The following is a 26,778-nucleotide window of genomic DNA, read 5'->3' on the forward strand; positions in this document are numbered from 1 at the left end:
AGGACAGGACAGGAAGGGAGGGATTTTTATCAGGACAGAAAAGTTGTGGGGGTTATAGAACTGTTGCGGGATCGGGACTGTACGGGAAAACATTTGACGGCACAGGAATGCATTTTCACTCCCATGTCAACCTCTAGCCCCAGCCGCCCAGACCCAGCCCAGCCATAACCCCCAGCCCAACCCTCAGTCCTAGCCCAGCCCAACCCTCAGTCCTAGCCTAGCCCAGCCATAACCCCCAGCCCAGCCCAACCCTCAGTCCTAGCCTAGCCCAGCCCAACCATAACCCCCAGCCCAGCCCAACCATCAGTCCTAGCCCAGCCCAGCCATAACCCCCAGCCCAGCCCAACCATCAGTCCTAGCCCAACCCTCAGCCCTAGCCCAGCCCCAGCCATAACCCTAGCCCCCAGGCACAACCCCCAGCCCTCAGACATAACCAGAAGTGCCAGGCCCAGCCCAGTCGTGCCGAGCTCAGTCCTGCCCAGCCCGGTCTTTAATATCCTATATCCCTCCTTTAGCCCTCTGATTGTGTGCTGTGCATGTGTCCAAGGTGTTAGCCCAAGGAGGGGGGCTCCCAACACTTCCAACGACTTATTGGGGAATAACGAGCCAATTAGTACTGCCCAGAGTGGAAAAACTCCGCAGCTCCCCTGCCTCTCAACACACACACACACACTGATCCCTCTCTTAGGTCTGCTGCCCTGTGCCCGCCTTCGCCTCACAGGAGTGCGAAGTCTGCCGCATCCTGCCAAGCGGATTACAATGAGGGTGCTTGATTTGGCGTTTCTTCCTCCTCATCTGGTGGCCTGCTGCTCTCAAACACATTCTGCTGTATAATTAGGGAAGGGGCCTGGAAAACAAGCTCACAAGGCATTCTTGTCCACATATTTTCCTTCCATGTTCCAGCCGGGAGCCTCCTGTTTGGGGTTGTGAGCAGTAGGGGGCAGCGGTGGGACGTTGATGAGAGGCCCCTGTGCTAAAACAGTGGGTGCTTATTTGTCCTATTTCAAGTGTGTATTATACAAATGTGTGATTTGGAAATGTGTTTTTTGGCATATCCCAACTCCCCCTGAGACACTCTTGTGGTCGCAGCTAGGGTCGGCCATTATCAACTGGAGCAATTTAGGGTTCAGTGCCCTGCTCAAGGGCACATCGACAGATTTTTACACTTGGTTGGCTCTGGAATTTGAACTAGCGACATTTCAGTTACTGGCCCAACACTCTAACCGCTACGCTTCCTGCCACCCATTTGAAAGAGCTGTATGGATCAAGCATCTCGGTGGGAGAGCTGATCCAAGATCAGTTTAGCATTTTAGATCACAATGAATAAGAGTACATGGACATGGAGGACACAATCCTAGATCAGCACTCCTACGCTGATACGCTAGATACATACAGCCCTCCCCTGATGCCCCTAAAGAGGTGATGCTTTTCACAAGCATCATGTGACTGGATATATCTACTGAACGTGTTCCTGCTCATAGAGCGTGTAAAGAAAGTTACTGTTTCCTGCTCATAGAGCGTGTAAAGAAAGTTACTGTTGTTTCCTGCTCATAGAGCGTGTAAAGAAATGTACCATTGTCCTAATTGCAGTACTTTTCAAGTGTTTTGAGGACACACAGCCTGACATAACCAGATATTCTCCCATCAGCACTGGGATTCAAACCGTCAACCCTTACTGGCCCATCTCTCTAACCTCGAGGCTACCACCGCCCATAAATGCTGAGGTCTATTACAACTTCAACACCATTTCCAGTGAATATGTTGCAAGGTGGTGTGGCTTCACGGGACTCTGTTTAGTGGTTCTGCCTACGTTTCCCCTAATTACAAACTCTATATTTCCACTCTGATATGAAAACAGACTTAAGCCGCTAATGTGAATATTGGCCGGTCCACTAAGTCCATTAACCCCTTCCAACCCTCAGCAGGGTTTATCACAACAGGTGCTAATGGATCCTGAACTAAATACTGAATGGCACCCTATTCCCTATATAGTGCACTACTAGGGCCCTGGTCAAAAGTACTGCACTATATAGGGAATAGGGTGCCATTTGGGACTTACCCCTGGACTGGCTCTCTAAAACTGACTGGGGAATAACAGGAGCTTTAAGGCCAATTTCAGCCCAACCACCATGTTACGGTAAGCGCCCCAATGGTCCTGTAGTGGTCTAGTAGTGGTTAAACTGACCAATGGTGGGTTTAGTTTGTCCCAGCTCAGATATCTCTGTGTGTTCTATGGGAGACAGGTCAGTGTAGGACCAGAGAGAGAGAGAGCCTTATCCTCGGTTATGTAGCCCTGGCTGTGTCTCAGGCTGGCAGGTGAGCCCCAGACAATCTGTCTGCCTTTTGTCTGCCTGCCTGCCTCCTTGTCGGTCTGTGTCTGTCTGCCTTCCTCTGTCTGTCTGGCTGCCTCACTATCTGTCTCCCTGTCTGTCTGTCTCCCTGTCTGTCTGTCTCCCTGTTTGTCTGCCTCCCTGTTTGTCTGCCTCCCTGTTTGTCTGTCTGTGTCTTTCTGCCTTTCTGTCTGCCTGTCTGTCTGCCTCCCTGTTTGTCTGCCTCCCTGTTTGTCTGCCCCTGTTTGTTTGTCTGTCTGCCTCCCTGTCTGTCTGCCTGCTCTAACAATGGGTGTGTTTGTAGCTGCTCTCTGCACAGGGGGCTCATTTAGGGGCTCGAGGAATGCACCCCCCAAAATCTGCTGAGCGGAAATAATACATTTGGGAAGCAGTAACTGGCGCCCCGATCTCTGCACCTGGTGGACCTAATTACATTTACTGCCCCTCCCCCTGGCTGACACTTGTGCTGCAGACAGTTTAGTCAGTCAGTTAGTCACCCCTACCAGCAACACACACACTGGCTGACACCAGTCCAGTCAGTCACTGCTCTGGGCCTCATTGCTGTTCTCAGTCAGTGACTAACTCTGACTCTATAACAGTCTTTATACTGTAGTGGAGCTGTAGTAGATAACTAACTCTGACTCTATAACAGAACTGTCTTTATACTGTAGTGGAGCTGTAGTAGATAGCCTGCAGGCTGTGTTGATATTACACATTCACTAGGGGATCTGGTTTTGGGTTGAGTGTGTGTGTGTGTCAATGCCTGTATGTACATGTGAGTGTGTGCCTGTGTGCGTGCATTGCCTATGTGTTTTCAGTCAAGTTTCACATCTGAGGTTCAGTCATTGTACAATCAGCCGTGTTATTTAAGTCTCTGCAGTAGCAGTAGATTACAGGCTACCAACCAGTGAAGTGCAGTTTGACTCTGTGGTTTAATTTCCTCTGTGGAAGTGGTACCAGGACTCTGGCCAGTGTCCCCCACTGCTCAGACCCACAATAAACATGTCACCATGAACCTTGCCACTCCACGCTGTCCAACAGTGCGCTGGGCTGAGGGGGAAGGGGCTGCTGGGATAGGTGACTGACTGGCTGGTTGGTGGAAATAAATGGGGGGGGTGGGGGGTAATGAAGGGGTACAGGGGGCGTCACTTCCTGTCTTGCCTCGGGAAGGCGTGTTGTTTGATGATTGTGATCACCGTCCGTCTTGTGGTTGGCAGGCCCATGCAGTCTGGAGTCTGGACATAGTGAGGGGTCTCTAACTATCTGGCCTAACTAGAATTGGGCTGTTATGTCTGCCTCTTACTGATGCTGCTGGGATGTTTTCAGTCTCACCTTACTACCTTTTACAGGCCTGTCAGTGAGTTTGTTAAAAGCCACAACTAATTGAGTCACTTTGTTCAGTTGTGTTCACTGATTTAAAGTTTTCTTCCTGTACCTGCTTGCCAGTCACTGGCTCGAGGAGGGAGGGTGTTGTCTTTGTCACAGCATCAGGTGACTTTAACAAAACCAATACACCCTAGAACCAAAAGACAGACAGACCACCGCTGTGGACCACCTGTGTGGATGGTTTAGCCCTCTCTCCTCTCCAGGAGACACCCTGGTCCTAATCGGGGTCCACACCCTGGTCCTAATGGGTGGGGGGGGGGGGGGGGGGGGAGTCCACACCCTGGTCCTAATGGGTGGGGGGGGGGTCCACACCCTGGTCCTAATGGGTGGGGGGGGGGGTCCACACCCTGGTCCTAATGTGGGGGGGGGTCCACACCCTGGTCCTGGTGGTCCGTCAGGGGGGTGTGGGATCAGAGGGGGCCATGGAGGTCTCTGCGCAGGTGGCCCTAGAATGGAGCGGTTGGTTGGGTCTCTGGGAAGTTGGCCCCTCTAGCTGGCCCCCTACCAGACACACGGACACACACTCACGCCAGCTGAGGTGTGTGTGATTTACAGTGTGTGTGAGTGGATTGATCCAGGGCTAATAGAGTGGTCGGTGAGCAGCCCTCCATTACTCTGCTCTCTGCTCCTTGTGCTGCTCATTATCATTATTCACTTGTATTTAATCATGGGAGCCCCATTGAGACCACGGTCTCATTTGTAGTGGTGCTCTGACATCAAATAAAATATAGAATAACCAGTACATTACGTTAGAACATCACAAACATCACAGGCATCATAAACAAATTATTAGTCAATCAAAACAATTGCACACCTCGGTGAACTCTTTATCATCAGGGTTTTAAAATGACTTGTGGCACCAGGGAATCCAAATGTAATGAATTTTGTAAGTGATTCCAAAAATGTTGATCATTAAAACTAAAAGTGGATTTGCCTAGTTCGGCAGAGGAATCTCAAGAGTTAACCAATCCTGTGAACGGGTTTGGAATCATGGTTTTATACGTTAACAACGAAGTTAGGTAAGTCGGAAGCTTGTATAGTAGAGCTTTGTCAACAGAAAGAGAGTAATGAAGTGATGTACAGGACTTTAAGGAGGAGCAGCCAACCTTTTGATACAGGATGCAGTGATGCATATTAAAACTGTCACCTGTGATAAAGTGAAGGACGCCACGGTAGACTGACGGCATCCAATGGTTTAAGATTAGTGGCTGCTCCATCCCATGAATGGTGTCACCTGTGATAAAGTGAAGGATGCTACGGTAGACTGCATCTGAAGTATTTCTATGAGAATTAGAAAACATCATTTAGTTTTTACTGCATGAAGTACCATTCTAAGTCAGCAAGGACTTTCTGCTAGGTGACAAAATCAGACTGCAGCTCCAACAGCCTGGTCAGCCGTAGAGGCAAAAGCTTACATAACAGTGTCATCTGCACACAAATGAATGTTACAGGTTTTTGCAGATAGACCAATATTATTGATATAAATAGTGAAGAGGACAGGTCCCAAAATCGACCCCCGGCAGGGCACCTTTAGCAATTTCAAAGTAACTGGACTTGACACCATCAGAAAGCACGTAGTGTCCTATCTGACAGATACAGTTGAAGTCAGAAGTTTACATACACCTGAGCCAAATACATTTAAACTCAGTTTTTCACAATTCCTGACATTTAATCCTAGTAAAAATTCCCTGTGGTCAGTAAGGATCACCACTTTATTTTAAGAATGTGAAATGTCAGAATAATAGTGTAGAGAGATTTATTTAAGCTTTTATTTCTTTCATCACATTCCCAGTGGGTCAGAAGTTTACATACACTCAAATAGTATTTGGTCGCATTGCCTTTACATTTTTTTTTACTTGGGTAGCCTTCCACAAGCTTCCCACAATAAGTTGGATGAATTTTGGCCCATTCCTCCTAACTGAGTCAGGTTTGTAGGCCTTATAAAGCTCGTACATGCTTTTTAAGTTCTGCCCACACATTTTCTATAGGATTGAGGTCAGGGCTCTGTGATGGCCACTCCAATACCTTGACTTTGTTGTCCTTAAGCCATTTTGCCACAACTTTGTTAGTATGCTTGGGGTCATTGTCCATTTGGAAGAATCATTTGTGACCAAGCTTTAACTTCCTGACTGATGTCTTGAGATGTTGCTTCAATATATCCATGCAATTTTCCTCCCTCATGATGCCATCTATTTTGTGAAGTGCACCAGTCCCTCCTGCAGAAAAGCACCTCCACAACATGATGCTGCCACCCCCTTACTTCACGGTTGGGATGGTGTTCTTCGGCTTGGAACCCTCCCCCTTTTTCCTGCAACCATACAATGGTTATTATGGCCAAACAGTCCTATTTTTGTTTCATCAGACCAGAGGACATCCAAAAAGATATTTGATATGATATTTGACCCCATGTGCAGTTCCAAACCGTAGTCTGGCTTTTTTATGGCGGTTTTGGAGCAGTGGCTTCTTCCATGCTGAGTGGCCTTTCAGGTTATGTCGATGTAGGACTCGTTTCACTGTGGATATACATACTTTTGTACCTGTTTCCTCCAGCATCTTCACAGGGTGAAGGATTTGCACTTTTCGCACCAAAGTACGTTCATCTCTAGGAGACAGAACGCGTCTCTTTCCTGAGCGGCATGATGGCTGCATGGTCCCATGGTGTTTATACTTGCGTACTATTGTTTGTACAGATGAACGTGGTACCTTCAGGCATTTGGAAATTGCTCCCAAGGTTGAACCAGGCTTGTGTAGGTCTACAATTTTTTTCTGAGGTCTTGGCTGATTTCTTTTGATTTTCCCATAATGTCAAGCAAAGAGGCACTGAGTTTGAAGGTAGGCCTTGAACTACATCCACAGGTACACCTCCAATTGATTCAAAGGATGTCAATTAGCCTATCAGAAGCTTCTAAAGCCATGACACCAAGCTGTTTAGTCAGTCACTTTAGTGTATGTAAACTTCTGACCCACTGGAATTGTGATACAGTGAATAAGTGAAATAATCTGTCTGTAAACAATGGTTGGAAAAATGACTTGTGTCATGCACAAAGTAGATGTCCTCACCGACTTGCCAAAACTATAGTTTGTTAATAAGAAATGTGTGGAGCGGTTAAAAAACGAGTTTTAATGACTCCAACCTAAGTGTATGTAAACTTCCGACGTCAACTGTAGTTCCAAACCACTTGCAAGACGCCTGGTCGAGGCCCATTTCAGACAACATAGACAACATTTTGAATGAGTAGGCGATGGTTGATAGTATCGAAGGCCTTGGACAGGTCTATAAATATGGCAGCGTAGTGATTCCTATTATCTAAGCAATTTAATATATCATTTAAGACAAGCGCAGCTGCTGAAACGGTGCTATGTCCAGGTCTAAAACCAGACTGGTACACATTAAGAATATCATTTGAAGTTAAGAAAGTTCCTAGCTGAGAATTTGCCAGTGATAATATTTTTGTAAGGCAATGTAGTTTAGAAACTGGGTGGTAGGTATCCAGGTCAGAAGGATCCCCGCCTTTGTAAAGGGGAAGGACATGCTGCCTTCCAGATCTTAGGGATAGCCCCAGAAGCTGTAGTAGAAAGGGATCAAGCGAATCTGCACCAGTGGATTGTTGGACACATACTTTTTGCAAGGCACTTAATACATCATGGACGTCCATCATTCTATTCTATCTGTTTTTAGAGGTGAATAAAGGACTCCATCTAGTGGAACTTGAGATATTTTCAGAAACCATTATTTCAAACAGATGGCCAGCTGAGGCAAAATGCTTATTAAAAGCACCACAAATGTCTGTCTGTTATGGGACCAGAGGCTGTCTTAACCTGCTGGGGCACTGAGGAAGTGGATTTTTGTTGTTTTTATTGTTGTTGATTTGACCACTTTCCAGAATTTAGCTGGATTTCCACCACTCACAGATACACAATTCAATAAGTATGTTGACATTGTGTTTCTAACCAGAGTAAGACATCTATTTCTGAAATGTCTAAAGGACTGCCAGTCTAGCCTTAGCCCAAGCTAACTTTCTTTCATTAAATCTTTAAGACAATTGATGCGTGAACCATGGGTAGATCTGTCCTTTACCCTTAATCTCTTATATGGGGCATGGTTATCTGCAACAGAGATAAACAGAGAGGTAAAACGTTTAAGTTTCTGATCATTAGGCATCTTTGAGGACTCCATGACTCTGCTCCTGTGTACTGATCATTAGGCCTCTTAGACAGGATTTCCTCACACAGGCACATATACACCCATATCCACCCACCCTACCCCACATACACCCACCTGTCATGAGGTTGGCCTGGGGGTTAGGTTTATGACAGTCATAAATACCTCTTCCCCCTTTTTCCTCTCTCTACCCTACTGATGTTACATTTGCAAACCCCTTGGATAACATTTCCCCCCATCAGAAGGTGGGGGGAAATGAACTATATTCTGGTAATCCGAACAACTGAACATATGCGGTGGTACTTAATGAATATGATGTCAGTTCGGTTGTCATCTGAGACATTCTCATCAATGATAAGATGACAAACTCTACAGTGGAAAGTCTACACATCAGAGTTATCAGATTCACATGGAATTGTTGTTCAATTTAAATGTTTGAATATAAAATGATTTGTGATGGGATGAAATGAAATGTGATTTTAGCTTCTAAAATGTGAAATTTGGGTTTTCATAAGATAGGGCTCTGCTCAATCAGTGGCCCGCCCCTGTGAAGGGACATGGGCTATAAAACTTTTCAAACACGCCCTCCTCTCCCTTCCTACATAAGCCCTTGACGACAATATAACCTCCTGTTCCGAGGACGTGAGGACGACGGTCCGATGTCAGAATGGTTCAGATAATAACCACAGAATGAAGCCAACATCAGCGTGAGCTTTGGTTGCGAATGGTATGAACTTTGAACTCTTATTCACTACAGAAGTGATACCTCCTAGCCGTTGAGTTAGCAACAGCCGCTGCAAATGAGGGTTAGGAAGGAACAGACGGAGTATCCCGTCTACCACACAACGACATTACTACAACGTATTCCATTTACCAGCAGAGACATTCTTCAAAGGACGAAGGACTCGGTTGGGCAACACGGCCGTCCATCTACCACCAACCTACCGAAGCGCAACTCAGAGTAAATATTTATTGCATTTTCCTTTTCCAAATGGGCGGTAATTTAGAATGCATAAGATAATGTATTTACGATAGCACAGCTTCACCCTTTGTTCCTCAGTCTTCCCGCTCTTTCACTCAAACCCAGCCCCTTTTCTTTTGTGTAACAAGCTGTCATATCTGTTCTGCCCGCTAGGGACGTTTTCCTTTATGACGTAATTTGTAATCAAGTTATGATTTAATTATGTGTATGTGTAATTCTGTGTGATTAGTTAGGTATTTAGTAAATAAATAATTAAACCCAATTTTGTATTGCTGGTTCAACTTGTTAGCCAGGGTTCGTGCAGATAACCAAGAATTTACAACTTTCAGATGAGACTGAATTAAGATGACGATTAATATTGACTGCTATTGATGTAAAATATTACTAGGTCTTTAAGAGTTTATTCGGAAGATAACCGCTCTATAAATATTATTTCGTGGTGCCCGACTCTAGTTAATTACATTTACATGATTAGCTCAATCAGGTAATATTAATTACTGAGAAATTATTTTATAGAATAGCATGTCATATCATTTAATCCGGCATAGTCAAAGACACGACACACCCTACCCCATATAATCCACTCTCCAAGCTTTTGGCAGGAGGGGAATAATGCAGTCATTAATGTGTCTTTCTAGCTTCATGTCTCCGAGCGTGTGGGAGAGGAGGTATGCGGCCCTTTTCACAGGGGTAAATAACACTTAATGAAACACTCAGTCTCAGTGGTGGAGCTCTGAGAGAAACCCTACCTACCTCCCTCCAGACTGCTGAGGTTGATGTTTGGACCACTACAATATATTACCTGGTGGGAGACCACAAGCAAACACTACCACTGCCACGCACTAGTGTAGGTCTAATGCCCAAAAAAGGGGATGCATCCCAATTGGCACCCTATTTTCTGTGTAGTGCACTTCCTTTTGACCAGGGCCCATAGAGCTCTGGGCCCGTATCCACAAAGCATCTCAGAAAAGGTCCTAGGAATCCTCACACAGCCGTCCGGAACAGCTGATGCTCTCATGCATGCCTCAGTGTTACTTGCCTCTTAGCGAGCATAGAAGTGATTTAGCTCGTCTGGTAGGCTCGTGTCACTGGGCAGCTCGCAGCTGTGCTTCCCTTTGTAGTCTTTAGTAGTTTGCAAGCCCTGCCACATAAGATGAGCGTCGGAGCCGGTGTAGTACGATTTAATCTTAGCCCTGTATTGCCGCTTTGCCTGTTTGATGGTTCGTCGCAGGGCATAGTGGGATTTCTTGTAAGCTTCCAGGTTAGAGTTCCCGCACCTTGAAAGCGACAGCTCTACCCTTTAGCTCAGTGCGAATGTTGCCTGTAATCCATGGCTTTTGGTTGGGGTATGTACGTACAGTCACTGTGGGGACGACGTCCTCGATGCACTTATTGATTGATAAAGCCAGTGACTGATGTGATAGAACTGCCAAAGGGGGAGGAGTTGCAGTTTACTGCAGAGATTGACATTACTTTGCAGGCTTACTTTCCAGGTCCATACCCAAACAGTTCGAACTACTAATTTTGAAAATTACTCTCTCCAGAAATAAGTCTCTCACGGTTGCCGCCTGCTACCGACCCCCCTCAGCTTCCAGCTGTGCCCTGGACACCATTTGTGAATTGATCGCCCCCCATCTAGCTTCAGAGTTTGTTCTGTTGGGTGACCTAAACTGGGATATGCTTAACACCCCGCCAGTCCTACAATCTAAGCTAGATGCCCTCAATCTCACACAAATCATCAAGGAACCCACCAGGTACAACCCTAACTCTGGAAACAAGGGCACCCTCATAGACGTCATCCTGACCAACTGGCCCTCCAAATACACCTCCGCTGTCTTCAACCAGGATCTCAGCGATCACTGCCTCATTGCCTGTATCCGCTACGGAGCCGCAGTCAAACGACCACCCCTCATCACTGTCAAACGCTCCCTAAAACACTTCTGTGAGCAGGCCTTTCTAATCGACCTGGCCCGGGTATCCTGGAAGGACATTGACCTCATCCCGTCAGTTGAGGATGCCTGGTCATTCTTTAAAAGTAACTTCCTCACCATTTTAGATAAGCATGCTCCGTTCAAAAAATGCAGAACTAAGAACAGATACAGCCCTTGGTTCACCCCAGACCTGACTGCCCTCGACCAGCACAAAAACATCCTGTGGCGGACTGCAATAGCATCGAATAGTCCCCGTGATATGCAACTGTTCAGGGAAGTCCGGAACCAATACACGCAGTCAGTCAGGAAAGCTAAGGCCAGCTTCTTCAGGCAGAAGTTTGCATCCTGTAGCTCCAACTCCAAAAAGTTCTGGGACACTGTGAAGTCCATGGAGAACAAGAGCACCTCCTCCCAGCTGCCCACTGCACTGAGGCTAGGTAACACGGTCACCACTGATAAATCCATGATTATCGAAAACTTCAATAAGCATTTCTCAACGGCTGGCCATGCCTTCCGCCTGGCTACTTCAACCTCGGCCAACAGCTCCGCCCCCCCCGCAGCTCCTCGCCCAAGCCTCTCCAGGTTCTCCTTTACCCAAATCCAGATAGCAGATGTTCTGAAAGAGCTGCAAAACCTGGACCCGTACAAATCAGCTGGGCTTGACAATCTGGACCCTCTATTTCTGAAACTATCTGCCACCATTGTCGCAACCCCTATTACCAGCCTGTTCAACCTCTCTTTCATATCGTCTGAGATCCCCAAGGATTGGAAAGCTGCCGCAGTCATCCCCCTCTTCAAAGGGGGAGACACCCTGGACCCAAACTGTTACAGACCTATATCCATCCTGCCCTGCCTATCTAAGGTCTTCGAAAGCCAAGTCAACAAACAGGTCACTGACCATCTCGAATCCCACCGTACCTTCTCCGCTGTGCAATCTGGTTTCCGAGCCGGTCATGGGTGCACCTCAGCCACACTCAAGGTACTAAACGATATCATAACCGCCATCGATAAAAGACAGTACTATGCAGCCGTCTTCATCGACCTTGCCAAGGCTTTCGACTCTGTCGATCACCGGCAGACTCAGTAGCCTCGGTTTTTCGGATGACTGCCTTGCCTGGTTCACCAATTACTTTGCAGACAGAGTTCAGTGCGTCAAATCGGAGGGCATGCTGTCCGGTCCTCTGGCAGTCTCTATGGGGGTGCCACAGGGTTCAATTCTCGGGCCGACTCTTTTCTCTGTGTATATCAATGATGTTGCTCTTGCTGCGGGCGATTCCCTGATCCACCTCTACGCAGACGACACCATTCTATATACTTTCGGCCCGTCTTTGGACACTGTGCTATCTAAACTCCAAACAAGCTTCAATGCCATACAACACTCCTTCCGTTTTCTCCAACTGCTCTTAAACGCTAGTAAAACCAAATGCATGCTTTTCAACCGATCGCTGCCTGCACCCGCATGCCCGACTAGCATCACCACCCTGGATGGTTCCGACCTAGAATATGTGGACGTCTATAAGTACCTAGGTGTCTGGCTAGACTGCAAACTCTCCTTCCAGACTCATATCAAACATCTCCAATCGAAAATCTAATCAAGAGTCGGCTTTCTATTCCGCAACAAAGCCTCCTTCACTCACGCCGCCAAGCTTACCCTAGTAAAACTGACTATCCTACCGATCCTCGACTTCGGCGATGTCATCCACAAAATGGCCTCCAACACTCTACTCAGCAAACTGGATGCAGTCTATCACAGTGCCATCCGTTTTGTCACTAAAGCACCTTATACCACCCACCACTGCAACTTGTATGCTCTAGTCGGCTGGCCCTCGCTACATATTCGTCGCCAGACCCACTGGCTCCAGGTCATCTACAAGTCCATGCTAGGTTAAGCTCCGCCTTATCTCAGCTCACTGGTCACGATGGCAACACCCATCCGTAGCACGCGCTCCAGCAGGTGTATCTCACTGATCATCCCTAAAGCCAACACCTCATTTGGCCGCCTTTCGTTCCAGTACTCTGCTGCCTGTGACTGGAACGAATTGCAAAAATCGCTGAAGTTGGAGACTTATCTCCCTCACCAACTTCAAACATCAGCTATCTGAGCAGCTAACCGATCGCTGCAGCTGTACATAGTCTATTGGTAAATAGCCCACCCTTTTCACCTACCTCATCCCCATACTGTTTTTATTTATTTACTTTTCTGCTCTTCTGCACACCAATATCTCTACCTGTACATGACCATCTGATCATTTATCACTCCAGTGTTAATCTGCAAAATTGTAATTATTTGCCTACCTCCTCATGCCTTTTGCACACATTGTATATAGACCCCCCTTTGTTTTCTACTGTGCTATTGACATGTTAATTGTTTACTCCATGTGTAACTCTTTGTTGTATGCTCACACTGCTATGCTTTATCTTGGCCAGGTCGCAGTTGCAAATGAGAACTTGTTCTCAACTAGCCTACCTGGTTAAATAAAGGTGTTCTCAACTAGCCTACCTGGTTAAATAAAGGTGTTCTCAACTAGCCTACCTGGTTAAATAAAGGTGTTCTCAACTAGCCTACCTGGTTAAATAAAGGTGAAATAAAAAAATAAAAAATATATATAAATGTGGTGCACTCCTCAATGCTATCGGAAGAATCCCGGAACATGTTCCAGTCTGTGATACCAAAACAGTCCTGTAGTTTAGCATCTGCTTCATCAGACCACTTTTTTATAGACCGAGTCACTGGTCCTCCCTGCTCTAATTTTTGCTTGTAAGCAGGAATCAGGAGGATAGAGTTGTGGTCGGACTTACCAAATGGAGGGCGAAGGAGAGCTTTGTACGTGTCTCTGTGTGGAGTACAGGTGATCTACATTTTTTCCCCCCTCTGGTTGCACATTTAAAATGTTGATAGAAATGAGGTAGAACTGATTTAAGTTTCCCTGCATGAAAATCTCCGGCCACTAGGAGCGCCGCCTCTGGGTGAGTGGTTTCCTGTTTTCTTATTTCCTTATACAGCTGACTGAGTACGGTCTTAGTGCCGGCATCTGTCTGTGGTGGTAAATAAACAGCCACGAAAAGTATAGCTGTAAACTCTCTAGGCAAGTAGTGTGGCCTGCAATTTATCACAATATACTCTACTTCAGGCGAGCAAACTCTAGAGACTTCCTTAGATTTCATGCACCAGCTGTTGTTTACAAATATGCACAGAACCCCCCCGTCCCCCCCGTCTTACCGGAGTGTGCTGTTCTGTCTTTCCGGTGCAGCGTATATACCGCTAGCTAAATATCCATGTCATCATTCAGCCACGATTCTGTGAAACATAGGATATTACAGTTTTTGATGTCCCGTTGGTAGGATATTCGTGATCGTACCTAGTCTAGTTTATTGTCCAATGATTGCACTTTGGCAAGTAGTATTGACGATAATGGCAGCTTTCCCAGTCGCCTTCTCCAGGTCCTGACCAGGCATCCAGCTCTTTGTCCTCTGTACCTGCGTCGCTTCCTCTTGCAAATAACGGGGATGTCGGTTCTGTGGTGTGTTTGGAGAATGTCTTGTGCGTCATCTTTGTTGTAGAAAAAATCTTTGTCTAATCCGAGGTGAGTGATCCCTGTCCTGATATCCAGAAGATCTTAGTCTAATCCGAGGTGAGTGATCCCTGTCCTGATATCCAGAAGCTCTGTGTCTAATCCGAGGTGAGTGATCCCTGTCCTGATATCCAGAAGCTCTGTGTCTAATCCGAGGTGAGTGATCCCTGTCCTGATATCCAGAAGCTCTGTCTAATCCGAGGTGAGTGATCCCTGTCCTGATATCCAGAAGCTCTGTGTCTAATCCGAGGTGAGTGATCCCTGTCCTGATATCCAGAAGCTCTGTGTCTAATCCGAGGTGAGTGATCCCTGTCCTGATATCCAGAAGCTCTGTGTCTAATCCGAGGTGAGTGATCCCTGTCCTGATATCCAGAAGCTCTGTCTAATCCGAGGTGAGTGATCCCTGTCCTGATATCCAGAAGATCTTAGTCTAATCCGAGGTGAGTGATCCCTGTCCTGATATCCAGAAGATCTTCGTCTAATCCGAGGTGAGTGATCCCTGTCCTGATATCCAGAAGCTCTGTGTCTAATCCGAGGTGAGTGATCCCTGTCCTGATATCCAGAAGCTCTGTGTCTAATCCGAGGTGAGTGATCCCTGTCCTGATATCCAGAAGCTCTGTGTCTAATCCGAGGTGAGTGATCCCTGTCCTGATATCCAGAAGATCTGTGTCTAATCCGAGGTGAGTGATCCCTGTCCTGATATCCAGAAGATCTTTTTTGCTGTAAGATACTGTTGCAGAAACATTATGTACAAAATAAGTTACAAATAACTCGGAAAAGAACCACATAATGGCACAATTGGTTGGCCGCCCGTAAAACTGCTGCCATTTCTTCCGGCGCCATTTTGTTGAATAATGATAGTATAGTGGTAGTATAGTGGTAATATCATCTCTATTCTCTTTTAATGGAGAGGTGGTGTTAATTTACAGCTTCAGGCTGCATGGCCAGCCTCATTTCACATCTACAGTGATGTGCAATGTTTGGTTTCAGCTCCACAGCTGAATGTGACGGCTCCCCAGCTGAATGTGACGTGAATGTGACGGCTCCGCAGCTGAATGTGACGGCTCCGCAGCTGAATGTGACGGCTCCGCAGCTGAATGTGACGGCACCGCAGCTGAATGTGACGTGAATGTGACTGCTCCACAGCTGAATGTGACGTGAATGTGACGGCTCCGCAGCTGAATGTGACGACTCCGCAGCTGAATGTGACGGCTCCGCAGCTGAATGTGGCGGCTCTCCAGCTGAATGTGACGTGAATATGACGGCTCCGCAGCTGAATGTGACGGATCCGCAGCTGAATGTGACGGCTCCGCAGCTGAATGTGACGGCTCCGCAGCTGAATGTGACGGCTCCGCAGCTGAATGTGACGGCTCCGCAGCTGAATGTGACGGCTCCGCAGCTGAATGTGACGGCTCCGCAGCTGAATGTGGGTCGTAGAAGAGTCGACTTGAGTAACTGGGATATGTGTTTGTTTTTCCCTACTAAACAACATAGGCCTAGTTGAATGTACTGTCTGTAAGTCACTCTGGATAAGAGTGTCTGATTAACACTAGCCTACTCTGAATGAACATAAAGGCAAGCGTTAAGAGACCTATAGCCTAGCCTATAGGATTTATTAGAGGACGGAGCGAATCATGGCAGAGAAGAAGGTTTCCTACTGAGACTGGTGGTGCATCTGTCAGCCATTACCCCAGCACGGCTTTGGTGTGTGTGTGAACACCGTGTGTGTGTGAACACCGTGTGTGTGTGAACACCGTGTGTGTGTGTGTGAACACTGTGTGTGAACACTGTGTGTGTGCATGCGTGCGTGTTTGTATGCGTCCATGAGTGTGTTAGAAGGAGCGTTGTACTCTTGCCGCTATGTCCATCCACACAGCCCAGCTCCTCTGACCAGACCCACTGTCTACTTTCACCATTCTGCACACACAGGCCGCAGGACCTCAGATGGGAAGATGGGGCGAAGGTACTAGGGTGTGTTTTGGTGCAGATAACACGTACACCTAGTGTGTGTACCTAGCTAGTGTTGTTCATGGACAACATTGGGCCCCCTAGAATTACATAAAGAACACTTAATTGAATAAGATCTCTGTTGGACCAACCCAAAGTGAACGCTCTCCGGAAAAGCTGCAGAAATGTTTTTTATGAGGGGTCACAGGTCAGATCTAGTGTAAATCTGGGGCAACACCTCAGTGGGAGAGCTTTGAAGACATTCACGGGGTGCTTCTGCTTTATGAGAATAAGTCAGTGTGACCTCAGGCGGATACCAGGGTGTGTTTTGGTACACACACATAACACGTTGCTACTTGCTTTGCTCGTTTACTTGAACATGGAAAAGGCTTGACTATGTGATCTAAAGACCCTCAAACTGCACTTAGCTTATCTATTGATTTAGTTTTGCCAGCGAGGCGAACACCATACGCAGTGTCATTATATTGATAGATTCTGAATCGGGTTGTTTAGGGCAGGGCTGGAGCAAAAGCCTGCCCACACACTAGTGGCACCTGTAGTTTTGAAGAGCCCTTCCCCTAAAGGCTGTGGTTGCTTGGCTGTGTTCCAAATGGCCTATAGGCTGAGCCCTATGGGTCCTGGTCAAAAGTAGTGCACAATATACTGAATAGAGTGCCATTTGGGATATAACCTTTGACCCTTGGGGCCACATGCTGCCAGTGTTTCTCTTCTTGACCACGGGGGGGCAGCACTTTCCCATAGCCCAGACCAGGCAGAGGCAAGGCAGGCACTAGGTAGGCAGGCAGGCACAGCTGGTGAGTGGCAGACACTGGGTGGTTTTATGGGGCATCTCCCCACTCCCACATGGCATGGCAGTGGGGAGGCTGTTTGAAGTTGGGCCTGGTTCACCTCAGGGTGTGGAGGGAGAGATGGAGGAAGGGCGAGAGAGAGCGCGATGGAGGGAGGGAGGTTGTCCATTGTTTGGCAGCACTGCAGAGCCGAGCCAAGCGTCTGGAGCACAGCATGGGAAAGCACAGTGTGTGTGGAGTGTTGTCTGGTACTATGGGCAATATGGTGACTGCAGTAAGGACGAGGCTACGTAGTTAAAGTAGAATCAGATCAGGAGACTTATGAGAAAGCCAGTATCATGGAAGACTTCATTAAATACGTTGTATAGCTTAGATTAGACCAGCCTTCTTTGTTGTGAGTTTTTAATAAAAAGCTCATTTATCTAGTTTGTTGATGAGATGTGAGAGAGGGGTTTGGATACGAGGTGGTTTGTGGACGATCTCCAGCGGTGCTTAGCTTGAGGACGACGACTAGTCTAGACAGCGCCCATGACATCATTTGTTAAACATCATCACACTAGCTAGCTACTGTTGTTTTGGTGAGAGTGACACACACCCAGTCCGCACACACAACCACTCCTGCCCCTCTTGACCACATGCAATTGTTAGGAAGACTGTGCAGTGGCACCTTTGTGGCTGTGTGTCATATCTGCTGTTATATGATTAGGCTAACCTCTCTCTCCACCTCTCTCTCCACCTCTCTCTCCACCTCTCTCTCCACCTCTCTCTCCACCTCTCTCTCCACCTCTCTCTCCACCTCTCTCTCCCCTCTGTCTCCACCTCTCTCTCCCCTCTGTCTCCACCTCTGTCTCCACCTCTCTCTCCACCTCTCTCTCCACCTCTCTCTCCACCTCTCTCTCCACCTCTCTCTCCACCTCTCTCTCCACCTCTCTCTCCACCTCTCTCTCCACCTCTCTCTCCCCTCTGTCTCCACCTCTCTCTCTCCACCTCTCTCTCCACCTCTCTCTCCACCTCTCTCTCCACCTCTCTCTCCACCTCTCTCTCCCCTCTGTCTCCACCTCTGTCTCCACCTCTCTCTCCACCTCTCTCTCCACCTCTCTCTCCCCTCTGTCTCCACCTCTGTCTCCACCTCTCTCTCCACCTCTCTCTCCACCTCTCTCTCCACCTCTCTCTCTACCTCTCTCTCCACCTCTCTCTCCACCTCTCTCTCCACCTCTCTCTCCCCTCTGTCTCCACCTCTCTCTCCACCTCTCTCTCCACCTCTCTCTCCCCTCTGTCTCTCCACCTCTCTCTCCACCTCTCTCTCCACCTCTCTCTCCACCTCTCTCTCCACCTCTCTCTCCACCTCTCTCTCCACCTCTCTCTCCACCTCTCTCTCCACCTCTCTCTCCACCTCTCTCTCCACCTCTCTCCTCTCTCCCCTCTGTCTCCCCTCTGTCTCCACCTCTCTCTCCACCTCTCTCTCCACCTCTCTCTCCACCTCTCTCTCCACCTCTCTCTCCACCTCTCTCTCCCCTCTCTCTCCACCTCTCTCTCCACCTCTCTCTCCACCTCTCTCTCCACCTCTCTCTCCACCTCTCTCTCCCCTCTGTCTCCCCTCTGTCTCCACCTCTCTCTCCACCTCTCTCTCCACCTCTCTCTCCACCTCTGTCTCCACCTCTGTCTCCACCTTTCTTCTCTCCACCTCTCTCTCCACCTCTCTCTCCACCTCTCTCTCCACCTCTCTCTCCACCTCTCTCTCCACCTCTCTCTCCACCTCTCTCTCCACCTCTCTCTCCACCTCTCTCTCCACCTCTCTCTCCACCTCTCTCTCCACCTCTGTCTCCACCTCTCTCTCCACCTCTCTCTCCACCTCTCTCTCCCCTCTGTCTCTCGTCAGACACAGATCCTCGTCAGTTGGAGAAGCAGGAGCAGCAGCAGCCCACCTATGTTGCCCTCAGCTACATCAACAGGTGAGCAGGCTACTAGCCTAACCCTAACCTATACTTAACAGAAATATGAATAAAACAATTTCAAAGATTTTGCTGAGTTACAGTTCATTAAAGAAAATCAGTCCATTTAAATAAATAAATTAGGCCCTAATCTATGGATTTTGCGTGACTGGGCAGGGGCGCAGCCATGGGTAGGCCCACCCACTTGGGAGCCAGACCCACCCAATGGGAACCCAGGCCCAGCCAATCAAAATGAGTTTTTCCCCACAAAAGGGCTTTATTACAGACAGAAATCCTCCTGAAGAATACTATTTGTTCAGTGTATTTGTTACCAATCAGACCTTGAACCATGTCTCAAAGGATCATGGTTCTGAAATCCCTAACGGTAGTCTTATGGTTCAGTTTAAACTGTCCGAACTCTGGCCAGGAAAGGCATGAATGACCAAATGTCATTAGTAAATAGATGAAACAGTTACTTATGTCAGTATGACCGTGTGGAGGTTTGTGTTTGAGGTCTAAGTCCATGCAACAGTAGAGGTAAGAACATGCCTTCAGCTCACTCAACAGCTAGCCTGAAATGTCACCAATGGTGCTATCCAATAGGATCCTTTTCTATAGCACAACTGGTTGGTACGTTGTCAAGAAGGGCGGCCACGTGTGTTTGTGATCAGAATACCTCTGGTTGGAGCCCAGTAAGGGGACCGGGACAGTGGAGGAAGAAAAGCTTTTAGCAGTGAACTGATGTTGTTTCATAGGGCCATGAACTTCAGCTTCCAAGGGAATCTGCTCCGTGTGTGTGTCTCTCTTAGTTCCACTAGCAACTTCCATCTAGCAGCAGTCAGCCTCATCTGGGGGATAAGTCAGTTTAATTGTGTTAGCGTTGGGTAATAGGATGTTATATAGCCCTGGGTCCTACATTACTAGACCAAGATGACATTTCAATCTCATCCCAGTTCTCCATTCAATCACCATATCAAAGAGGTTTAAAAGGGCTGAGGCACTCTGAGGCAGCAGTGTAACTGTGTAATAAAGGGGCTGGCTACCGCTGTCTGTCTCCCTGTCTTTAGACACACATCTGATGTGGTTTCACATTTCATCTGTTCATCTCACTTCTGCTTTAACAGTGTCTGTGTGAACAGTTCATTTTTATGACTTACGTTTACAGAATACTTTACAATGTAACCATGTTTGGTCAGAGATATAGGCCTTCTGTTAAACATGAAGTTTGGTCAGAGATATAGGCCTTCTGTTAAACATTTAGTTTGGTTAGAGATATAGGCCTTCTGTTAAACATTTAGTTTGGTTAGATATATAGGCCTTCTGTTAAACATGAAGTTTGGTCAGAGATATACAGTGCCTTGCGAAAGTATTCGGCCCCCTTGAACTTTGCGACCTTTTGCCACATTTCAGGCTTCAAACATAAAGATATAAAACTGTATTTTTGTGAAGAATCAACAACAAGTGGGACACAATCATGAAGTGGAACGACATTTATTGGATATTTCAAACTTTTTTAACAAATCAAAAACTGAAATTGGGTGTGCAAAATTATTCAGCCCCCTTAAGTTAATACTTTGTAGCGCCACCTTTTGCTCAGCAGTCGGTCATATATGATGTGTGGTTGTGTGTCCTCATCCCTCTCTCTCTGGCCCCTCCCTTGCCCAGGTTTATGACAGAGGCAGCGCGTCGGGAGCAGCCTGAGAGGCTGACGAGGAAGGTGCACCCCAAGCTGTCTCAGTCTCTGACAGGCAGTCTGCCTCGTAGCAGTGACGTCTCCACTCCTCCCAGACGCAGCAGTGGGAACCTCACCCCTCCCGTCACACCCTCCTCCTCCTTCCGTAGCAGCACTCCTACAGGTAGGTTACCGGGACAACAGAGGACAGCACCGTCATCTAGGAGGCAGGAGTCAGTAGTTTATGTAATATGGATGATGTCACTTCCTTGTCCCATATTTTAGTTTGGATCAGGAAATGCCTCTTAAGTTTCAGGAGAAGACATGGAGGTAATTCAGGGAAGATGGGTGCTGTAATGTCTCACAGCAGGGTCCTTAGAGAAGCATAGAGGGTTGACTCTCACAGTCAGTTGGTATAGTCATACACAGGGAAGGTACAGGGCTTATTTCATCAGAATCTCATCATTTTAAGTTGCCATGGTATTTGCTTACTTGTGTTCTTTGTTTGTGTCTTTCCCATGTTGCCACTTAGTAAGATATGCTGGGTTTTTCTCTCCTAGTTGCTGCTCCTTGTCTCTTTGGTTCTTGTGGTTGTGGAGCCAAATCTTATTTTGCATTGCCTTAACCCTGGGACCTTGTGAAACGGGCAAAATTCTTTCCCACAAAACAGCATTTTTTTTCAGTCTCTCCACAAACTTGGGCTCAGTAATAAGGCAACAGTAGAACCCTGTGGGAACCCTACAGCCAGAACACATGTGGAAGGCTTGAGTCTGTCTGAATCTGTCTCGGCACATCAGCCGGTCCAAAACCCTTGAGGCTAGGATGCCCATGCCAGTCATAGGATATGTCCCGAATGGCAGTCTATTATAGTGCACTATGGGCCTTATGGGCCCTGGTCAAAACGAATGCACTATATAGAGAATAAGGTACCATTTGGTACTCAGCCTTAGTCATTAACTGTGCTTGAATCAGAGCAGAGGACTGGAGTTGCTGAAATAGGAGTATTACTCTAATTGCTTATGGACGGCAGTAGGCACGTTTTATGACAAATCGTATTGTGATGTGTGTTGTGTGTGTGTGTGTGTGTGTGTGTGTTTCTCCCCTCCAGGCAGTGAGTATGATGAAGAGGAGGTGGACTATGAGGAGTCAGACAGTGGTGAGTCCTGGACCACAGAGAGTGCCATCAGCTCAGAGTCTATCCTCAGCTCCATGTGTATGAACGGAGGAGAGGAGAAACCCTTCGCCTGCCCTGTGCCTGGCTGCAAGAAGCGATACAAGGTGGGCCAACCGCACTCAGTCCATTAATCAATACCATGTGTAAATGCTCTGACGTGTGATCAGATGATTGCAACCAGATAATACAAGACGCATGTTATTACCGAGTGTAAATGGGGTCTCATATCCTCTCCCTTGCACTGCCCCATGAATAGAGCCAGGGGTATTCCATGTGACATGTCCAGGAAAAACCTCAAACAGCTTTTAACTAGAGTCCTGAGTTAAACTAAGAGCCAGATTGTTTATTCATCAGGTCATGTGGTCAGGAAAGTATCCTGTCTCTACCTACCTGTCTGTGGATATTGGCTAGATACATAGTCTATGCTTTCTATTCGAGTGTCTCCTTCTCAGAAGACTCCAGATTAAAACCATCCATTGCCCAAGATGTTGGTTTGGTCCGAAACAGACCAAGGCTCTGCATGCAGATAAAGCAACACCTCACGGCACAACGCCTCTCCCATATTTGACCTAGATAGTCTGTGTGTATCTACTGATATTTAGGCCACGTGGGCCTTTTGTAAATGTATGTAGTTCTGTCCTTGAGCTGTTCTGGTCTATTAATGTTCTGTATGATGTCATGTTTCATGTTTCGTGTTGGACCCCAGGAAGAGTAGCTGCTGCTATGTGAGGTCTATTTAACATCCCAGTTCAAACACCTCCATCGTGTTCCTGCTGTTGAGAAAACAGGGTGTTGCAGTATGTCAACATCTTTACATACATCCACGTCCACTGCAGTGATTTAGGGAGTTTTTACAGGATGTTCCATCTGGGTTGGCTGTGTGTCCCGGGATAAATGGTGCTCAGCTTGAGAAAATGGCATTGCTGATGTGAATGACAGGATTATGGCTGATGACACAGTTAGTAGACTCTAGACCACGTGTCAAATTCATTCCACGGAGGGACTAGTGTCTGCGGGTGTTCCCTCCACCCCTGTCCTCCCCTCACCTGATTGTCTAGGTCTTATTTGAAAGGATAAACATTAAACCTGCAGACATCCTGCTGTACAAGAAACATGATATATAGTTAGTAGTAGACTAGGCTGTACAAGAAACATGATATATAGTTAGTAGTAGACTCTAGGCTGTACAAGAAACATGATATATAGTTAGTAGTAGACTCTAGGCTGTACAAGAAACATGATATATAGTTAGTAGTAGACTCTAGGCTGTACAAGAAACATGATATATAGTTAGTAGTAGACTCTAGGCTGTACAAGAAACATGATATATAGTTAGTAGTAGACTCTAGGCTGTACAAGAAACATGATATATAGTTAGTAGTAGACTCTAGGCTGTACAAGAAACATGATATATAGTTAGTAGTAGACTCTAGGCTGTACAAGAAACATGATATATAGTTAGTAGTAGACTCTAGGCTGTACAAGAAACATGATATATAGTTAGTAGTAGACTCTAGGCTGTACAAGAAACATGACATATACAGTACCAGTCAACTGTTTGGACACTCATTCCAGGGTTTTTCTTTATTTTTACTATTTTATACATTGTAGAATAATAGTGAAGACATCAAAACTATTAAATAACACATATGGAATCATGTAATAACCAAAAAACTGTTAAACAAATATATTTGAGTTTCTTCAAAATAGCCACCCTTTGCCTTGATGACAAGTTTGTACACTCTTGGCATTTTCTCAACCAGCTTAGTGGAACGGTATCACATACATCAATCCCATGGTTTCCATGGTTTCCAGGTGTTTGTTGCCATTCCATTTCCTCTGTTACAGCCATTATTATAAGCCGTCCTCTCCTCAGCAGCCTCCTGTGAACTCAATATACTTTAAAATGAGTAAAACCATTTTGAAACTGCGTAGAAATACTATTGTACCTACATTCATATAGCATCTTGACTGTGTCCAGCTCACTGATAATCACTACATTCATATACAGCATCTTGACTGTGTCCAGCTCACTGATAATCACTACATTCATATACAGCATCTTGACTGTGTCCAGCTCACTGATAATCACCCAAGTGAAAGCTAGACAGTCGGGGAGTATAAAAAAATATAGGACAATTGTTTTGCACATTTTTTCAGTGAGGAAATATATTTTCAGTGCAGCCCCCGGAGAGTGTTGAAGACCGAATGCGGCCCCCGGGGCTAAATGAAATTGACAGGCCTGCTCTAGGCTGTACAGGAAGCACGCAGAGATGAAGGACGTTGAGTTAGATCAGCTGACAGAAGACATCTGGACAAATATTCTTGAATCCTTTGCGAGATGTAGAAATAATCAAGTATATTTTTATTCTATTCTCACTAGGCTGTACAGTAAACATGCAAAGAGCTGTGTAGAGCGCTGAGTCAGGTTTAGTTGACTGAACACATCTCTAGGTGAATCTAGGGTACTGTAGTGTGGTGAGAGACTCATGACTGTTATAGGAGACTGATCCAGTGTTCTCCAAATCAAGTCGAAGACCCTGATTGGTTGAATATTTGAATCAGATGTGTGTGTGAATCAGGGCTAGATCAAAGGACCCTGTACACACCCAGTAGCACCCCAGGACTAGAGTTGGTGAACACTGGACTAATTCAAACTTAGCTTACTCTGCCCTCTTCCACTCTGTACTGTCCCCTCCCTCTCATTCAGAATGTGAACGGGATCAAGTACCACGCCAAGAACGGCCACCGGACACAGATCCACATCCGCAAGCCCTTCAAGTGCCGCTGTGGGAAGAGCTACAAGACGTCCCAGGGCCTGAGGCACCACACCATCAACTTCCACCCGCCAGTCTCCACCCACATCCACAAGATGCAGCAGTAGCACCGTCCCCACAGATAGAATCCCTTGAACATCATCCTGTTCTAGTGATTCTGTTTCTATGGACCCAGTACACTACTCTTTTATTGCATGCTTTAAAATGACCTTATTTGTATATATATTTTTAATTTTTTTTAATTTTTTGGAATGTATTTTCTTCACAGCTGTATTCTTTTTCACATTTGAGCGATCATGTGTCTTTTTGATAATGTTTTTGGCGGATAGGGCTTGCTGTTAAGATGATGCGTTTGAAAGAGTGCGTATTGCCACGTTCAAAACACCTCGGAACACTCCCACTTCAGTGCAGGGATCTTTTCTTTTTGTGGGAATTCCAAACGGTCATCCAACTCGGAAACTCTGGCATCTTTCTAGAGCTCTGACTTTCCGACCTGAAAATCACTGACGTCATGATTTGACCTGTTTTTTCCCCCGCGAGTTCCCAATGGTCTTGACAGCACCATGAGTCAAGGTTCACAGCCAGGCTTCTGGGCTGTTCGCCAGAGCAAAACATGGTGGAACATTTACATACAGATATGTTGTGTACATTGCAACCCAATGAATTTGACTTGAGTGTTCAGGTAATGCTGTGTTTGAAAAGAAGAGGCATGAGAGTGGTGAGGCCAGGGGAGAAAGCAAGGATCACCACAAAACCTGAATGTTTGTCAAAGACGACGATATATTCCTGAAGGATGTATAAACTTTCATAATCCGGTGTAAACTAGTAAGCTTATATTTTTCTTGCCGTCTTCTGTTCTGAAAGTGTATTTTTATGATTCACTTTGCCAGGATTTTCACTTGTTTTGTGTTTTAGAACTAAAAGACTCGGGTGACAATTCACCACAAGCATTTCAGCATCACAATCCTGCCCGTGTGTTCTGATAGGATGCGTCCCAAACGGTACCCTATTCCCTATATAGCGCACTACTTTTGACTAGAGCCATATGGGTCCTGGTCAAACAAAAGTAGTGCACTATATAGGGAGCCATTTGGGAAACAAAAAGTATTTTAGAGTCAGCTGTTCACTGGAATCTTGGGATTGGGTGTCACAGCCGTCCCAGTTATCCAGAACCCTTCCATTCTAGGGTGCTGAGCAGTTATCCTCTTCGCCAAAGCCGGGTGAAGCATTTAAGCACTTTGTAGTAACCAGTTGCCAACAGAATTAGGATGGTTTTCGTTGCCAATAACTGCTGCACACACCAACCTGACATGTAGCAGTCACAGGAACTGGAGAGCCAGACTGGAAGTACTCAACCTTTCCAAGGAGTTTTACATTTGTTCCCCAGGGTGAGATTATGTATATGGTTACCTTGAATTGTAGACCACAAGATTGAGTTCCAATCCAGTAAGTATCTGTATGTAGCTTCATAGTGACTCTTCAGGAATGGCTAACTTGAGTTACAGTAGACATTCTTGTCAAAATAAAAGATCAGATCTCAATTCTGGTCTATTGCTCCTCTTTTGTCCCTCTAGCCTCCTATATGTAGTCTAATAAAAGGTACGGTGTCATACTGGTGATCAGAGAGCAAGGGGCTAATCAACACATCACGGATATCAATGTCCTTATGGAACTACACGTTAAGGGTGCGTCCCAAATGGTAGCCTATTCCCTCTATAGTCCATATGGCTCTGGTCAAAAGTAGTGCATTAAATAGGGAATAGGGTGCCATTTGGAATGCATTATGTAGATGGTCATTGACAGTATTATACTGCCAGTACACACGGAGGGAAGTATTTGATATATTGTGTGTATTATGTATTGTCTCAAGTGCATTAAATTATATTTTCATATGTTTCTGGAGAATGATGACCCTTACTGTGTGTGTGTATCCAATATTTATTTATTTGACCCATATTTAACTAGGCAAGTCCATTAAAGAACAAATTCTTATTTACAATGACGGCCTACCGGGGAACAGTGTTAATTGCCTTGTTCAGAGGCAGAACGACAGATTTTTACCTTGTCAGCTGGAGGATTCCATCTAGCAACCTTCTGGTTACTGG

General features: G+C 46.4%; 1 protein-coding gene across 1 annotated transcript; it reads left to right on the plus strand.

The window, feature by feature from the left end:
* Positions 1-15,621: 15,621 nt before the first annotated feature.
* Positions 15,622-26,575, plus strand: LOC116364456 (juxtaposed with another zinc finger protein 1-like). Its single transcript, XM_031817585.1, has 5 exons — positions 15,622-15,789; positions 18,923-19,071; positions 20,716-20,906; positions 21,831-22,000; positions 24,607-26,575. Exons 1-5 carry the CDS (start codon positions 15,622-15,624, stop codon positions 24,778-24,780), a joined length of 852 nt encoding a protein of 283 aa, XP_031673445.1. The 3' UTR covers positions 24,781-26,575.
* Positions 26,576-26,778: the final 203 nt, after the last annotated feature.

The sequence above is a fragment of the Oncorhynchus kisutch genome, unplaced genomic scaffold (assembly GCF_002021735.2).
Source record: "Oncorhynchus kisutch isolate 150728-3 unplaced genomic scaffold, Okis_V2 scaffold1082, whole genome shotgun sequence".
In the NCBI taxonomy this organism is placed as follows: domain Eukaryota; kingdom Metazoa; phylum Chordata; class Actinopteri; order Salmoniformes; family Salmonidae; genus Oncorhynchus; species Oncorhynchus kisutch.

Coding starts and splice junctions, on each gene's coding strand:
- LOC116364456 (XM_031817585.1), top strand. CDS start 15,622: ATGACGGCTCCGCAGCTGAATGTGACGGATCCGCAGCTGAATGTGACG. Junction 20,907..21,830: donor CCGTAGCAGCACTCCTACAG/GTAGGTTACCGG, acceptor TCTCCCCTCCAG/GCAGTGAGTATGATGAAGAG. Junction 22,001..24,606: donor GCTGCAAGAAGCGATACAAG/GTGGGCCAACCG, acceptor CCTCTCATTCAG/AATGTGAACGGGATCAAGTA.